This window comes from Papilio xuthus, unplaced genomic scaffold, assembly GCF_000836235.2.
Source record: "Papilio xuthus unplaced genomic scaffold, Pxut_1.1 DF828177.1, whole genome shotgun sequence".
Classification (NCBI taxonomy): domain Eukaryota; kingdom Metazoa; phylum Arthropoda; class Insecta; order Lepidoptera; family Papilionidae; genus Papilio; species Papilio xuthus.
In genome coordinates, this window is record NW_013530472.1 from 4,534,795 (window position 1) to 4,553,514 (window position 18,720).

Genomic DNA, 18,720 nt, shown 5'->3' on the forward strand with positions numbered 1-18,720 from the left:
CAATATTCAAACGTCTTCCACACATCTGTACGCAGCCTCTGTGAATTTCGACTCGCTGCAACTAAATAAATCTATATCTCTAGATATGATATTGAGAAGCCGTATAGCCCGCACTATAGAAGCATTTATTTTGTTAAGTTACTTTTTACTATAGTAATTATAAGGTCTTGTTTATATTTATAATTTAATATATTTATGTTGTTTAATTGACTCATTATGACTGTATTTGTATCATCAGAGGTGCGTATTGAGATAAATTATTACTAAATGTTGTTTTAATTTTTTTTAAGTTTACCAAAGAATAAGATTAATAGAGTATTTAGTTTTTATTATAGAGTAAGGTTTCTAGTAAGCGTCGGTGGCACACGGGTCAAGCACTTGATTGGCAATACGCAGGTCCTGGGATCAATCCCGCCATGTACCAATGTGTTTTTCGATTTCCGATTTATATATGTACATTTATCCGACGTTCTTACGGTGAAGGAAAACATCGTGATGCAACCTGCACATATCTGAGAAGAAATTCAAAGATATGTGTGAAGTTAACCCGCACTTGGCCAGCGTGGTTGACTATGGCCTAATCACCCTTAACTTAGGGTAGGCTCCGAGCCCCTCGGCGGGGACGTATAGTGAGCTGATGATGTTGAAGGTTTCTAGTAATAAGTAAATAAAAAGTAAAAATTTCTGAAATACTTTTTATTATAAAAGACAGTACAAAAAATAGTATTTAGTCGACTGCGATCGAAACAAACTACATTCGTTCTTACACTATATAAAGCTATATACAAAAGCAATTTAAACTGGTATATAATATGCATATAGGTATATGTGAAGCCTTTTTACCAAGATATTGAAAGAGATCAAGTAAATAATAAACAACAAAAATATACAAACATTTTGTGACCTAAGTATACATTTGAAATGGATACATAAAAAAATAAGTTGATTTATAAAAATAAACATCATAATATAAATACAAAAACATTTGGTGAAGACATCTACAAAGTCAAAAAGATTAACTTCAAGTAAAATGAAAGCAAGTTTCAAACAATTGCACATCGACCCAAATCTCCATAGAGAGCATTCTAAAGACAGACAACTAAATTAAAGGTACTAAATACAGATAAGAACTAACTAAATCACAATATTATTCGTGACTAATAGAGCCTCAATAAAAGCCTTCGAATCATCGAACACTCGTTTGTTAATCACAAAACAAACATGCCGCCATTTTGGTTAACCTTTGCGCTAATCTAGTTTAAAGACATTTATGTTTTGAGCACGTTCAATTGAAGCAGTTAAAAACTATTTCGTAATACTTTCGACTATTTACGCAATTAAATGTTAGACGTAATCTAACTGCATCACTTCTAAAGTTTGTTAAATTTTGTACCCCATGATCTCAAAAATTATTACTAAATCGATTTTGTTATTATAATTTTAATATCAATGGTAGGGAATTCTTTCAGCAAATAAGAAAGCAACAAGCAAAAAACCTTTTAAAATCTTTCGAAGTTAATTAAACTGGTGTTTCTGGTCATAAAAGTTATTTGATTAACTAACAATCGAGTGTTCAATTCGCAACTCTTCACCAGATTTTAGAAGTAAGTCCGTGTCCGTGGAAACCAGCGCCATAGAGAGACGCTCCCAGTCCTGAGGTGACGATGGACTTGACCACTGGTACCGCAACTGGCTGGGGCACTGGAACTGCTACTGGTTTGGGAACTGGCACAGCATATGGAGCGGGAACTGGTACTCCGACCTGAATTGATTAGCGTTACGTTTAGTTAGGATTTATTTTTGGATTTCGTTTGGTCTATGGAATCGATTTATGGTGATAGTTTATAAAATTGATTTAGTAACTTAAAAGATTAGCAATTTTGTTGATAAGCAATTTTTCAAAAAGGTATTGAGATTTTGATCCAAAAGGTAGAATACCTTTTTGATACCTCTGTGATTCAAATATTAATGTTTGCGCAATATATTTCTTAGCGTAAAGAAAATCTAGTGATTTATTGTATATAACATGATTAATTATTTTTTTTTACCTGTTTGATGACTGGGTAAGGAACTGCGTGGGGAACCGGGTAAGGAACTGGCCTGTCGACTGGCACAGCGACGTGCTTCTCAACAGCTACAGGGTAGGGTCTTGGCACTGCAACAGCATATGGCCGGTCTACTGGCACTGGGACCGCAACCTGGAATTATTCATTACACATTTAGTTTGAATTTATTTGGATTTTGGATAACGTTAGGTTTGGATACTTGAGTAGTTCAGATTGGATAAGATTGAAGAAGATGTTCTTGTGAGAAAACATTTCATACTTTCATATGTTAATTAAAAATATAATAAACTAGCTGTCACCCGCGACTCCGTCCGCGCGAAATTAAAAAATACTAAATGACCTATGTGTTCTTCCAGACTATGTTCTACATCTGTGCCAAATTTTATCAAAATCCGTTCAGCTGTTAAGAAGATATCTTCAAACAAACATCTATCCATCTAAATATTCGCATTTATAATATTAGTAATTAAATTCTTACCCTGACGGGGACGGGGTAAGGCCTGTCTACGGCTACAGGGTAAGGAGCTGGGACTGGAACGCCGACGTGCTTGGTGACAGTCGTGTGAACATCAGCACCAACAATTGTAGCACCTCCGATGGCACCGCCCGGTCCTACAGCGAAGCCTGGTCCTGCAGCTAGCGCGGCACCTAGCCCAGAGGTCAGGCCTGCAGCGTATCCTGAGCTGATTCCACCACCAAGACTGTAGCCTCCCAGGCTGTAGCCGGAATGTATGATAGGTGCAGCAGCAGCGTAATGTCCTACCAGTCCACTCCGCTTTTGAATGACTTTGCTCGGTTCAGCAAGAACTGATGCTGTCATGAAGAGGATTGCGACCTGGAAATAAAAGAAAGAAATTGTGACACAAGGTACGATTTGACTGACATTTCAAGATAGCAGTGTCCTTCGTGTTTTTCCCGAAAGTATCTTAGAATAAAATCTGGTTTAATAAATGTTTATTAAATACTAGCAGTCGCCCGCGACTCCGTCTGCGCGGAATTAAAAGAACATAATTAGTAGCCAATGTGTTTTTCCAGACTACGTTCTATATATATGTCAAATTACAGCAAAATTCGTCCAGCCGTTCTGGAGATACCTTCAAACAAACATACGTCCATTCATCTAAAAAATCGCATTTATATTAGTAAGATTGCTTCTGAAAACTTTTTAGTCATATTAACATGAGAAGTATTTTCAACATATTTTCGTTCTGAAATGTTCTGAATTATTATTTCTTTTAATAGAAACATACTGTAATATAACTATTGAACGAAAACAATGAACGACTTTTACCGTGCTACGTGCAATGACTTCACACCACTTAGCATGCGTCACGGGGTGAACGAAAACGAAATTTCGTTTGTCGTATGAATAATTAATAAGCTACGAATATTGTAGTCGATGATGAATCAATATAGTTTGTTTATTTTTATTATTATTACTTTCGATTTCATTGTTTTGTATAATACTTTTCTAAAACAGTAGTGATATGTTACTACAAAATATAAGGTCTTAGGGTTGAATCTACTGATTGATTTAAAACGAAATGAAATCCTTAGCTTTAAGGTTAGTATAAGTAGTTAAAAAAATAATAATAATTAATATTTATAATAAATATTGTCATCATCAGCTCACTATACGTCCCTACTGAGTGGCTCGGAGCCTACCCTAAGTTAAGGGTAATTAGGCCATAGTCAACCACGCCGGCCAAGTGCGGGTTGATTGACTTCACGATGTTTTCCTTCACCGTAAAAATGTCGGATATATGTAGATATGTAAATCGAAAAACACACTGGTATATGGCGGGATTCGGACCCAGGACCTACAGAATACAAGCCAAGTGCTTTAACCCCTGAGCCAACGATGCTCATATTTATATTAAAAAAAAATACGGTTCAATAGTGATTTTTGTGAATATGTTTTAATTGTTATGTTTTAATTAAAATTTGAATTATTTAAAATTTTCAAATATTTGTTTTTAATTTAATTGATCTATTTATTAAAAATATTTTTTACTTAAAATTTTATCTCATTCTTATTCTCATTTATGTATTTTAATTATATTATTTAATAATAATCTCAAATTAAACTTACGAAGGCTTTCATTTTGCTTGTAAGGTATCACGCACAACACTTAGGTAACTAACACTGTCGGTGACCACTGGTCATGTGTACCCTGTTTGTAAGGTAAGGACTTTATATAAGACTTGTGGGCACTGCCCCTACTATAGGCCGAAGGATTTTTACGTCAAACGCGATTATTTGCAACATCGTGGTTTGGTACAAACTTGTAGATGTATCTTGTTAACTAAAATATCATATTAAAATATAAAACGTAACAGAATATATTACGCGTAATTACTTTTTTCGTTAATAAATCTTACTTTTTACTAATATTATAAATGCGAATGTTTAGATGTTTGTTTGAAGGTATCTCCAGAATGGTTGAATGGATCTCGCTGAAATTCGCCATAGATGTAGAACATAGCCTGCACGAACACATAGGTTAATTACGTTTTTCTTTAATTCCTCACTGACGGAGTCGCAGGCGACAGCTAGTAACGCAATTTAGTACAGCTAAAGTAATTTGTTATATTATTAAGAAAACATATAATTATAAATAAGTAAATAAATAAATTTTGGATATAAAACATTGAAGGACTAAAATTTTTATATTATTAAATAAAATATTTTCTAATCTCCACACTTTTACGTATTTACTGCAACTGAAATGGCTTTAAATTTTTTCAGAATATATTATATTATATTAGAAAGTTTTTATTGTAAAATAAATTCGCATTCACCTTTGTATGTGGCTGAGGGAGTCCAAAAAGAAAATTGAATCTTAGAAATAATATCTATTTTCATCATCATCAGCTCACTGTACGTCCCCACCGAGGGGCTCGGAGCCTACCCTAAGTTAAGGGTGATTAGGCCATAATCAACCACGCTGGCCAATTGCGGGTTGGTTGACTTCACACATATCTTTGAATTTCTTCTCAGATAAGTGCAGGTTGCATCCCGATGTTTTCCTTCACCGTAAGAACGTCGGATAAATGTACATATGTAAATCTGATATCGAAAAACACATTGGTACATGGCGGGATTCGAACCCAGGACCTGCAGATTGCAAGTCAAGTGCTTGACCCCTGAGCCACCGACGCTCTATAATATCTATTTTAGGGTCATGGAATTGAATCTCGTTGATGTCTTTTATGAGTAAAATGTGTTGCAATGTTTATATTGAAATTAATTGCTATAATTGAATGATACATTTATTACTATTTGTCAATATTTGAAAGTAAACTTGATTCTTGTTATAGTTCGGTTTAATATTTGAACTATTCTAACATAAGTCAGCGTTGTATCGTAATTTTCACACATTTTGAAAATTATTTTAACCGATTTCAAGAAGGTGGAGGTTCAATTTGACTGGATTTTTTATCTGTGTCATTTATTCACTAGAAGATTTTTAGATTAACTTCCAAATGCGTTTCGAAAACTAACATTTTAGCTTCTTTCGCTTACTTAAGATAAACTTTAGGACCTACAAAAAAATAATATATTACAGAATTATAGCTCTTTAAATGTGCTAAATAAAAGTCTACGATAGCATATATCTATCTCTTATTGTATTTTCATAATAAACATTTTTTTCTAAAGGACCATCAATTATAAAAAAAAATCATCAAGTCTCATCATCAAGTATAAAAAGTGGATAGTATTTTATGACCCATTTTAGTATTACTGCACTATTTTATTATCTTGTGGCAAAAAGATTTAACCACGTTTACATTTTAAATGTCTTGCGATTGTAATTAATCTAATAGTTATATAGTTATATACTAGTTATATATGCTAACATATACTAAGATTTGTTTGTTTGTTCCGAATACACCGAATCGATTTGAAAAATTCTTTTACTGGTAGGAATCTATACTAGTATTATAAAGCGGAAGAGTTTGTTTAAACGCGCTAATCGTAGGAACTACTGGTCCGATTTGAAAAATTCCTATTGTGTTGGATAGTCCATTTATAAAAGAAGGCTTTAAGCTATATGACATTACGCTGCGATTAATATTTTTTTTTAATTTCGCGCGGACGGAGTCGCGGGCGACAGCTAGTCTGATATAAAACAATAAAGTTAGTAATATAAAATTTCGTAACTAAAGAGTGTATAAAAACATAATAATCTGGTTAAATATTCAGAGCACTAACAGTGAGTTTCTAAAACCAAAATCTCTGTATAAAATGTATCGTCATCTCTTTCATCATATTTGATGAAAAAAGATAGCGATATTTTAAACAGATATTTTGATAGAATAGAATAGATCATTTCTTTATTACCACAAACAACCAAAAAATCTACAAAAAAAAACAATTTAGATTAAATAAATTAAGGATGTGGCAAAAAAGGTGGCCAGCTCAGCTGGTGCAGGGAGAGCCTTGACCATTCCTGCGCTGGTTTTCAGCTGGCCCCTTTGTGCTCTCACCATTTACACAACACGAGGATCTCAGAAACCCGTGATTAGTGATAAATGTCTACCAGTTATGTAGCAGTACCAAATATAGTATTTCAATTTGTTAATATTTTGCATAAATTTGCTATAAATATTAATAGAAATAGATGAACTTTATATTTCTTTAATTTAATTATTTATTATCATTGATTTATTATATTAAGCAAGATGTTAAATGAAAGATTACCTCTCCTTTTGGAAATTTAAAGATCTTTTTATAACTTAAATGTTAACTGTTTTAATTAACAGTAATCTTATTAATATTATAAATGCGAACGTATATAGATGGATGCATATTTGTTTCAAAGTACCTCGAGAATTGCTGAATGGATCTCGCTGAAATTTGGCATAGATGTAGAACATAGTCTGGAAGAACATATACGCTACTGGAACGTCTGGAACAACATATAATTAATTTTTTTTTTAACATTGCGCGAACGAAGTCGCGGGCGACTTTAAACTTTGAAGCTTGTGTTAGGATTATTAGTGAAAATAGTCGAATGACGCGTATTAAAACCAAAACAGGTCTTTAGTCCGCGCTTCTAACCATTAGTAAATTCTGCTAAATAAAAATGTCTTGGACATATCTGACTAAATTCAATAGAGAGGCATTTTTTTATAGATTGTTATTGGTCAATACCCTTTTGGGCTAAAAGGCTGTCTATCTATAAGCTATGCTAGATGTTAATAATAGATTTGGTAACCAGTGTTTATGGTCACAGGTAACTAGACCAGAGTTTCTCAAAGTGACCTCCTTGGAGCTATGGGGACCGGGAAGCTCTGTTCTACGAAAATAGTTCTAATCGATCTATTAAAAAGCAACTATTGGAAAGACAACCAGAGGAACTAGATTACGTGGAAGGCCAAAACTAAGATGGCTGGATGATTTCGAACGTGACGTTAAAAATATCGGTGTCAAGAGCTAGGAACATAAAGCCCAAAATAGACCGATATGGAAGATTTTACTGGACTTGGACCAGGACCAACCGAAGCTGTAGTGCCACTGATGAGGAAGATCATCAATTAGAAGGATATTAACTATACATAAGGTTTCAGATTAAAAAAAAACAATAGGTTAATGAACGAGGGAAAGAAAATAATTACAAATTCAAGAACATAGAATAATGTTAGGTCAATAAGTTTAAGGTTCCGTTAAATACTTCGCGACCCAAAAGGGATCCGTAATCAAAAAGTTTGAGAACCGCAGACTTGGGGCATTGCATAAAATGTTGCAACCCGCCCGCTACACCAGTTCGAGATCACGAAATCGGATACCTAACAATACTTTGCTTCCTAAGTAACTCTATATAGCATGAGTTGTCAACCTTTTTTCAGGATTATTTATTTATTTTTTTAAAAAAGTTGTGTTAAAACTCATTAAGGGAACTTACAAATTCGTACAATGTTTGGAATTCAATGTGTTTTGAGTTGTTTTAATTATGAAATTGAGATTGTTATTCACATATGTTTTATAACTCACTGGCTGCTTGCAATTCTGTTCGCGCGAAATAAAAAAAAACATACTAAGTAGCCTATGTATTATTCGAGATTCTATATGTGTGCCAATTTTAATCCAAATTCATCGACACCTTTCGAAGATACCTTCAGACAAACATTCATCCATCTAAACGTTCGAATTTATAACATTAGTAAGATCATCGACAACTGTGTTCAATATTGACTTTAGAGACACAATTTCAATATTGAAGAAATGACTCCTCGCTGATGATTAGTAGATATGTGACGGACGGACGGACAACAAAGTGATCCTATAAGGGTTCCGTTTTTTTCCTATGAGATACGGAACCCTAAAAAGGAATATGAACATAGACTTTAATAAAACCTTTGATACGCTAGTACACAAAAGTATACGATAAATCGAAGAATTTTTTACTGATTTCGATCGAATTGTGTAATGTGAAAGCTCCTATAAATGTGCATTGACATCACGCGTGGATTTTTGACTGCCATTTGCAGCACGTATTCGTGACTGCGAAACGCGTAAAAACAAACTACCGTTTCGCATCAAACAGGAAAGCGAATTTATTCCTTGATTATCTGATAAGTCAAATCATCTCGAGATCTGAGAAACTTAAATTGAGTTTGATTAGCCAACACTAATGGATCACAAATAATTCTTGGTTTAATTTATATTTTTAAGCCTGCTGCAGACTGATTTAGCTGTTGAAGAGTTTCACTGTCCAGCTATACGTCTGTAGTATGCTTTAGTTATTAACAAATCAGGTTGAAAACATTGTTTCTTGTTAACGAAATGTTCATTGTTAAAAATTATTCGCCAGACAAATATCACATCTGTTTATTCTTTTGTTTGATTCTATTATTTTCTAAAAACTGCTCCAAGCTCTAGAAATGGATGCTCCAATCGTTCAGACTCTGATAGCTCTTGAACAGTGTAATTAATGTCCTACGAAGTAAGTTCAAGTCGTAAGTAACCATTTGAAAGGCACACAGTTTCCCACAACTAGCTTTATCTAGACATAACTACAGGATAATACGTAGTCTGAACTGACGTCAGCCTGTTGAAATATAGTACTTAATGCTTTGAATATAAAGAAGATTTTATTTTGCAATAACAAAGGGTTTCTTGACCCGCGAAGAATGCCAGATGCTCTACTTTCATTGTTACTTCGGTCCAAGGACTGTCCCTTTAGATTGTGCTTTTGAACATCGAATAAATCCAGTACTGGGTAGTCAGGGTCTTATTTAAATGCATGAAGATGTATGTGGCTATGTCCGTCTATTATGACTTATAGCTCAAACCTTCGGACTGATTCTTAAGAGTGAAATGTTAATAAGTTTCTATTGTTTTCTGCAATGTTATAGAACACTCGGACTTGTTTTTTTTGTTTATTTTCATCTAGAAATAACGAATATATGTATGGTTGATGGACAGTCAGTCCCTTTATCACTGGAAGGAAAAGGTGAAGAGTGATTACTTAGAGCTCTGACTAGACAAGGACAAGATAATCGTGGGATGTGTGGGATGCATCTTATGTCGTAGCCCACTTTGTGTGTAGTTTAGTTATTTTTTAAATTAGGTGTAATTAAGCATCACACTAGGATGTCACTTGTGTCATCAGCTTTGACAAGGATGGGGGAGGGGTCAAAGAACATAAAATTCGTATGAGATTATTTATGGTTTTAAATGGCATTATACTCATTCACTCAAAATCTTCAAATGTCTGATAATTCTATACTAAGAGAATAGTAAATTCATCTATTTAACGATTGATTGTGTTAATTACAATTCGACATTACTTGACAATGTAAACACGTGATAAATGCACCAGATAATCGTAGCCTTGTACCATTTGCACGTCTTCCGGCTTGGCAGTTTGTCGGCGGGCTGTTCATTCACAAGCAGCATTTTAAAACGAAATGTCGACACAAATAATGCATTCATCTCACGACAAACGTATGTATAAACCAGTTTGTAATACATTAAGAATTCTCGTGAATTAGATTAAAAGATTCTTTACATAGTTCAAAATGTAAAAAACAACTATAAAGGGGATAAAGATTTTTTTTTATATCATAAGGTGGCAAACAAGCGAGCGGCCACCTAAAATCGCTGAAAGAGCGAAGTGACCGCTGCCCATAGACAATTGCATATGCGTTGCATACCTTTAATCGTCGGAGGAGAGGATGCACAGAAAGAAAATAGCTTCCTTTCCATGCATCCTCTCATCCGGAAAGTCCACTTCCACTTCCCATCCCTTCCTTATAAGAAAAAAGGGTGGGAAGGGAAAGAGGACTAAATTAGGCCCCCGGGACGTACACTCATCAGACGAAACGCGGAATTGCTTCCACTTCACGCCTTTCTTCTGTGTGGTCGTGGTATTTCACCGGGCGAGCCGGGCCAATTAGTGCGAACATGTTAAAGCGGGCTCTACCACTGTTAAAGATTATAGATTAAAGGTCGGCAACGCAGTTCCTCTGGTATTACAGATGTCCTTAAGTGTCGATCACCTAGGCGTTCCCGTGCTAGTTTGCCCCCTTCTCTTATAATATAAAAAAATATCGGTCAGTTCCTGATTGTCATATTGACCAATTATATGTACGTGATGTTAAGCTATCGTTAGTACTATAATTGCAAAAAAAAATTAAGATCTATGTATCCCTCTAACCCAAGCCTGAAGCTTAAGCTTAAAGCTTAAACTAAATCGTAATGTCATGCAAGTGACAACCCTATTCATATTTTTAAGGTTATTTTAAAAAGGTGTGATAGTTTACTTGTTCTAATGTGTGATCAATAGAAGTATGTAGGCATAAAATAAGACATTCATTGATTACGTATGCAATACTCGATTTCGATTAGCTGTACGCATACCCATTATACGATGACGTATCCTTACAGATATTAAGAAGACTACACACTTGATTTTTTTAAAACTAACATCTTCTATATATATGAAAGAAAGTCGTGTTAGTTACACTATTTATAACTCAAGAACGGCTTTACCGATATGCCTGAAAATTGGTGAGGAGGTAGCTTAGAGCCAGGAGACGGGCATAGGATACTATTTATTCATTTTTTTCGAATTTATACTTCAATATTATAAATGCGAATGTTAGATGGATGTGATGTGGATGGATGGATGGGGGTTTGAAGATATCTCTAGAACGGCTGAACGGATCTCGTTTAAATTTGGCATACGTAAAGAACATAGTCTGAATGAACACATAGGCTACACTAATTAAGTTTTTTATATAACCACGCGAACACTCTCGCGGGCGACAGCTAGTATTGATTTAAAAAAACAATTCTGTTGCTTTCTCGAGTTTTCTAGAATAGCTGTTATCCTTTTATTATATTTATTCTTTTTCTTAGTTATCTTACATATAAAATAGCAACTTTCTAGTTTTTAATTTCTAAAATAAACTACATTCGAACTTTCAAAGCTAGAGTCTATGGACCGGGATGATTGTCTATTTCAAAAACAACATACTGAGAAACTTTACGATTTATTTACTCGTGTCTCCGATATCATCTTTAAATATTTGTCGAAGATCATCAAAAGTGTAAGATCTTTCTTCATTATTACTTTATAGTGATTTAAACTTTAAAATGTAAGAACAAAGAAATTTAATTCGAAACCAAAACAAATAAATGTTTATTTATTTTTAATATTTTTCAGTTAATGTATACGCACCTTTATAATCCTTATACCAAGGTGACGTCAGTCAGTGTTACAAGTTATTACGTTGTGTTACATAATGAGTTGTAACATTAGAGCCGGTTGCTGCGGGTCATAGATGCAGAGGATTTGGGTCAAGGATTAACGACCCAAGAGAAATATAGCGACTGGAATCATTCACACATGGGATTCGATTCTTTGTTAAAATATACATAGTGTATTTACGAAATCACAAAAACGAAAATTATTTATTTTTATATATTTAACATATATATTGGTTTTTATATTCTATATGTAGTATATAATCAATTTCCTTATTCAAGAAAAATAACCAACCGATTTTATCCTTTCATAATTTATAAAAAAATTACATAATTTTACCTATCAATATGTTTGTACATAAGAAGAGTCTAAATAAAAACCTAGTATTACCTAATAAATCCTGTCTTAATCAAGTAATAAAACTAATTGCAAGTATATAAATACACTAGCTGTGACCCGCGACTGCCGCGCGGAATTAAAAAAAAATAATAATAATATCATATGTTCTTCCAGACTATGTTCTATATGTGTGCCAAATTCCATTGAAATCTGTTCAGCCGTTTCGGTGATACGTTCAAACAAACATATAAACATTCGCATTTATAATATTAGTAAGATGTGTTATAATTATGTAACATAGGTATGTTACTGGATGTCTTACTTGTAGTTACCCATTTAATTACCTAATCAGCAAAAAAGTCACAAAGGAAAAGGTAATATTGTAAATCAAGTAGGAAATGGTTACGAGTTGAGTTACTTGGTTACGTTTTAGTTGGAAAAACTGAATCGGGAAATCTTGTTACCTTTAGTAGGCGATGTCAGAGGGACCGACATTCTTATGTTGAATTATTTGGTTCACGTAACTTTAAGACTTGTTTAAATCAATGTAACATGAGGATGAGTTACATATAACAAGATACTATGGTATATACTACTTTTAATATTTTAATATTCAATTGCATATATATGCATAACATATGTTAGGAAACTATATATAACTTTAGGCAATAGATAAGAGAAGGTGCTGTCTCCTGAAACATAGTACTAGTTCAAGAGACAGAGCCCACAAAATTTTGTGAAAAAAGTTTCTTTTAATTAATATAACGTAAGTTTCTGAGACCAAAATATCTATTTAAAATATATCTTCAATTGTTAATTTTAATGTGAAGAAAAGAGATAGTAATATAGATGTTACGATAGTGGAAACGTAATGGAAATTCTTTTAAATTTTTCCTAATCAACTCTCATCTTGTAAAAAAAGTCTCCTCTGACATATTGACCTGATTACTGGATGTTGTGTAAAGAATGTAATACTGCTTTACACGGACTGTTCATGTTACGATTGACATATTTGAGTCTATGGAATGTTCCAGTGAATCTGACAGAATGTTTAGTCAGATTGCACAATGGTTATGGAATTTGATGGCATGGAAGCATCTTTTTATGTACGTTCGGGTTATATTTAAATTTGGAACTAAGGTAAATAGACAAATACGTTATAGAAATATTGTTAACAATAGAAAATTATGTCAGAATAATATCTCTTATATAAAATTCTCGTGTCACAATTTTCGTTCCCATACTCCTCCGAAACGGCTTGACCGATTCTCATGAAATTTTGTAAGCATATTAAGTTGGTATGAGAATCGGCCAACATCTATTTTTCATCCCCCTAAATGTTAAGGGTAGTCCACCCGTAAATTTTAATTACTTTAAACACGCGGACGGAGTCGCGGGCGACAGCTATTTGAAATATGTAATTGGCTCTTTAAATTCGCTTACACAATAAATGTAAATTAGAATTTACGTTTTTATCTTAACTAGCTGTTGCCGGCGACTTCGTCAGCGAGGGATTAAAAATAATTGATAGTCTATGTGTTCTTCTCGACTACGTCCTATGTTCTATATCTACGTTAAATTTCAGCCAGATCCGTGCAGCAGTTCTGGAGATATCTTCAAACAAACATCCATTCATCTAAACGTTTATAACATTAGTAAGAAGTATATTACAAAACTAAAAACACTCATCTTAAATCATCTCTAGAATTGATTACTTTGCGTTAAAATAATTTTAGTTTACTTTAGTGATTGCTTTTTTAACCAGCTTAATCGAACCCGCGACTTAAAGCAACCTTATGGAATGAACAAACTTTTCTCAGTATTACGAAAGTAACAAACTCCGATATAGATAGTAAATAAATATGACAGATAATTAAATTAACAAAATAATTAAGGAAATATAACCAGTATTATAAAACTGGTAACATTTCAAAACACGTATAGATTCACAACTTTACACGAGTGCAATTCGACCTGGTAAAGCGTTCTCAATCTTGTTTTACTTATAATAGAAATTCAGACAAGCATACGGATTACGTGACAAGATTATTTTTATATAACTAGCTATGCCCGCGACTCCGTCCGCGTGATATACTTTGAGCTGCGCGGTACTGGACATTACTTGAAATTGCATTACTTTATTTTTCTAAAATAAAAGTTTTTTTTTTAAATAATCGTAGCTTAAGTTACTTCTTATTACATCAGCTACCTACCAGCCAATAAAAGTCTTGTCATAATCGGTCAAGCCATTTCAGAGATTAGCCGGAACACATATTATCATCATCAGCTCACTATACGTCCCCACCGAGCGGCTCAGAGCCTACCCTAAGTTAAGGGTGATTAGGCCATAGTCAACCACGCTGGCCAAGTGCGGGTTGGTTGACTTCACACATATTTTTGAATTTCTTCTCAGATATGTGCAGGTTGCATCGCGAATTTTCAATATTACAAACAGACATTCCAATTTTATTTATATAGATGTACCTTAAAAATGTTTGACCAAAATTCGTACGAGTGCAGACAGATGTAACATGCAAATTTTTGTATTCATACAACATACTTTGAAGGCATTGTTTGTTGATCAATTTGTCTTTATACTACATATTTGTGGTTAATAATATACGAAATATTTTTTATTTTATTTACCTTTTAACTTGTAAGAATATTTTTGCTAGAATTTTATTTCAATTTAATTTATTACATACATCATCAGCTCACTATGTCCCTTGGGGATCGGAGCCTACCCTAAGTTAAGGATGACTAGGCCATAGTCAACCACGCTGGCCAAATGCGGGTTGGTTAACTTCACACATATCTTTGAATTACTTCTCAGATCATCATCATGTTTTCCTTCACCGTAAAAACGTCGGATAAATGTACATATGTATATCGATAAACACATTGGTACATGGCGGGATTCAAACCCAGGACCTGCAGATTGCAAGTCAAGTGCTTGGCCCCTTGGAGCCACCGACGCTCTTCATTATTTATTTTACGATTTAATTTATGATTTTACGTATATTATAAAGAGGAAAGATTTGACGGTTTACATTGAAGCTACAATATCCCCGGGTGACATCTTATAAATATTATTATATAAATGCGAAAGTTTAGATGGATAGATGGAAGTTTGAAAGTATCACCAGAACAGCTGCAGGAATGTTGCTGAAACCGGCATAGATGTAGAACATAGCCTGAAGGAATACAGAGGCTACTAATTAAGCTCTTTTTTATTTTCGCGTAGACTTAATCGCTAGGGATAGTTGCTGATATTATTAAGAGGAAAGAGTTTCTTTGTACTTAATAGGCTTGAAAACTACTGGACCGATTTGTAAAATTTTTCATAGTTACACTATTCCCGGTTGATATAGGCCATATTTACTAATTTTTTTTTAATTCCACGCGGACGAAGTCGTGGGCAACTGCTATTATGTTACAAATAAAAGCGTGATTAATTTTTACTCTATAGGATACCATAGACGAACTGTAGTTTGCTTAATGTTCGTGTATGGCGATCCTAAGCACTACTTTAACATCTGTTTGTTGCCTGTTTTAAAGTAATTGATATAAATTATACACTTAACTACTATGAGTACCGGGTTTTAGTGCTCTACATGTTAGTTTGATGATAGAGTTATTTAGTTGTTACATTTAGTTAAAAGAGAAAGTAATAGTACAGTATGTATAGACAATTCGTTATTACAATTAAATATACTATTTAAATGTATGGAAGAAGTTAAATGTGCATGAAAAGTTTATCTTCCATGAAATAAGTAAATAAGTTTAAATATAAATAACGAATTGGATTGTTTGTATGTATATCTGACGATACTCAATTTGTATTCCAAATGTTTTTAATGATACACTAGCTGTCGCTCGCGACTCCATCTGTGAATTGAAAATTATTAGTAGCTATGTGTTCGTCCAGGCAATGTTTTGTTTATGCCAATTTTCAGTGAGATTCATGCAGTCGTTCTGGAGATACCTTCTAACAAACATCCATCCATCTAAACTTTCGTATTTATAATATTAGTAAGATTTAAAAATAATACTGAATATAAGTATAATATTCTGTAGGATTTCATCATCATCATCAGCTCACTATACGACCCCACCGAGGGGCTCGGAGCCTACCCTAAACCAAGGGTGACTAGGCCAAAGTCAACCACGCTGGCTCAGTGCGGGTTAGTTGACTTCACACATATCTTTCAACTTCTTCTCGGATATGTGCATTTTGCATCACGATGGTTTCCTTCACCTTAAGAACATCGGATAAATGTACATATGTAAATCGGAAATCGAAAAACACATTGGTACATGGCGGGATTCGAACCCAGGACCTGCAGATTGCAAGTCAAGTGCTTGACCCCTGAGCCACCGACGCTGTGAAAATACTACTGGAATCAGTTAATAATATAAACTATTGAATAATAACTTAGAAAATACTTTGTGATATTTCCGTGTATAACTTGAACTATTATTATTATTAGAATTTGATAATCCTTATATAATACAGGTTGTGATTACGTATAGGTCTTGTCTCACTTGGAATCTGAAACTGGTCTAGTTTTACCTAAGACGGACGCGTTCATATGTGCGTAAGAAACGTCAACTCTGAGATATCACATAGAGCTGTTGTTTTAATTGTGTGGAATTAAAAAAAAAAAAGTTTTAATTTACTTTGACACAAACTGAGAAGATTGTAATTTATTTTTAATTTAATAGGATTTTATTACGATATCCAAAATGAACCTAAAAATAAAGTTTTTATATGCGAAAATCTTACAAATTATTTCGATTAAATCCCCTCGCCTTGAAGTTATTCTTAATAAGCATGAATAAAAACTATTCACCCATTTTTATAATTACGGAACCATAATTTGGGTACTAAGCACTCTTAGGGACCCAAACAAATAAGCCTCAGAACCAGCCAAATAAATAAAGAATTGCATTTTCGTCTTTAGCATATAACATTTTTTTTAAATTGGGGGTTTCATCATACTCTATATAGTTCCAGACTTTCTTCCACTTGACAAGGTTTGCGCCGCGGTTCCGGCCGTACTCTGGCATCGGGTGTCGCCTCCTTTGCACTAACTAACATATAAATACCATTACTTACTTTATCCCGATACACTTACTTGCAACTCCTCTCACGTACAACACGAATTTATTATAAAATGTTTAGGTTACAATATGTAAGTTAGTTAAAAATATCTTAAATATATTAGTTAAGTAAAACTGTTAATTTAACTACTCAAATCTAAAATTACAAAAATAAATTTTTGGTGTTTCGATTTTGAATCGATTTAGACCATTTGAAAAGTACATAAAATCGATTTTTTAATTCAGAGAAAATTCAATTTTTAAACCATTTTTTAAATATTTAAACATTGTCGTTTTATAAAATGATACAAATGTTATTATAAAACAAACTGTTTACAAATACATTTCGCTGTTTTCGTTAGTAGTGAAAATTATTTAATTTTTGTTTCAGATTTTCTTCGCCTTAATCCTCATATCAAACTACATCGAAATAGAAGGCGCAGAGCAAAAAGAGCAAAAGAAAAGAGACGCTAGCATCGGAATTGGTTACGGCCATGGTATCGGCATCGGCCACGGCGGCGGTATTGGAATCGGCTCTGGAATCGGCATATCATCCGGTATCGGCTATGGCAGAGTAATTGGCGGTGGCATTGGCGGCATCGGTGGTGGCATCGGCGGAATCGGCGGTGGAATCGGTGGACTCGGCGTAAGTTCCGGCGTAGGCATCGGAGGCGGAATTGGGCAGGCAGCCGCCCTCTCCGCCGCGGGCGTACCAACTCGGCACACGTACTCGGAGATCAACAACGGTGTCGCTATCCCCGTACCCCAGCCTGTACCAGTTGGTGTACCACGCCCGGTCCCTGTCGCAGTTCCAGTCGGAGTACCCGTGGATAGACCACGCCCTGTGCCCGTGTCAGTACCACAACCCGTACCACATGTAGTTACGAGACCGGTAGCTGTACCAGTAGATAGACCTGTACCGTACCCGGTCGCTCAACCTGTGCCGGTGACGGTTACTCAAGGTGTTGGCATACCGGTACCGCAGCCCGTACCGGTTGGTGTTCCTGCTCCTGTGCCAGTTGGTGTCCCTCAACCTGTAGCTGTTCCCGTGGGTACTGTTGTAACGAGTGCTGGAGGTGCAGGCATCGGTGCGGGACTCGGAGGAGGTTCTATTGTTGCGTCTAGTATTGGCGGAGGCGCTGTGATTGGATCGGGCTATGGCGGCGGCGCTGTAATTGGGTCAGGCTATGGCGGCGGCGCTGTAATTGGTTCAGGCTATGGGGGAGGCTCTATTATTGGTTCAGGATACGGCGGAGGAGCTATTATTGGATCTGGATATGGAGGAGGTGCAGTTATATCATCGGGATATGGAGGAGGCATTATTTCTAGTCACGGAGGTCACGGTTATGTTGAATCTCATGGACATATTGTAGACCATCATTGAAGACTTTGATTGATTAGAATTTTAAGTGATTATTAGATTAAATTGTACCAAATGCTCTATTATTGCCAATTCGGGTGAACCCAACGCAGTTGTAACCAGATATTTAACG

The 18,720-nt window shown here is 34.7% G+C and overlaps 2 protein-coding genes across 2 annotated transcripts; one reads left to right on the top strand and one right to left on the bottom strand.

The window, feature by feature from the left end:
• Positions 1-685: 685 nt before the first annotated feature.
• On the bottom strand, positions 686-4,229 carry LOC106113677 (tetra-peptide repeat homeobox protein 1-like). Its single transcript, NM_001312350.1, is given in 4 exon segments — positions 686-1,762; positions 2,049-2,198; positions 2,545-2,901; positions 4,159-4,229. Coding segments are annotated over 4 exon segments (693 nt in total). The 5' UTR covers positions 4,171-4,229; the 3' UTR covers positions 686-1,588.
• Positions 4,230-17,273: 13,044 nt separating this feature from the next.
• Positions 17,274-18,694, top strand: LOC106113704 (glycine-rich cell wall structural protein). Its single transcript, XM_013306563.1, has 2 exons — positions 17,274-17,319; positions 17,619-18,694. Exons 1-2 carry the CDS (start codon positions 17,302-17,304, stop codon positions 18,609-18,611), a joined length of 1,011 nt encoding a protein of 336 aa, XP_013162017.1. The 5' UTR covers positions 17,274-17,301; the 3' UTR covers positions 18,612-18,694.
• Positions 18,695-18,720: the final 26 nt, after the last annotated feature.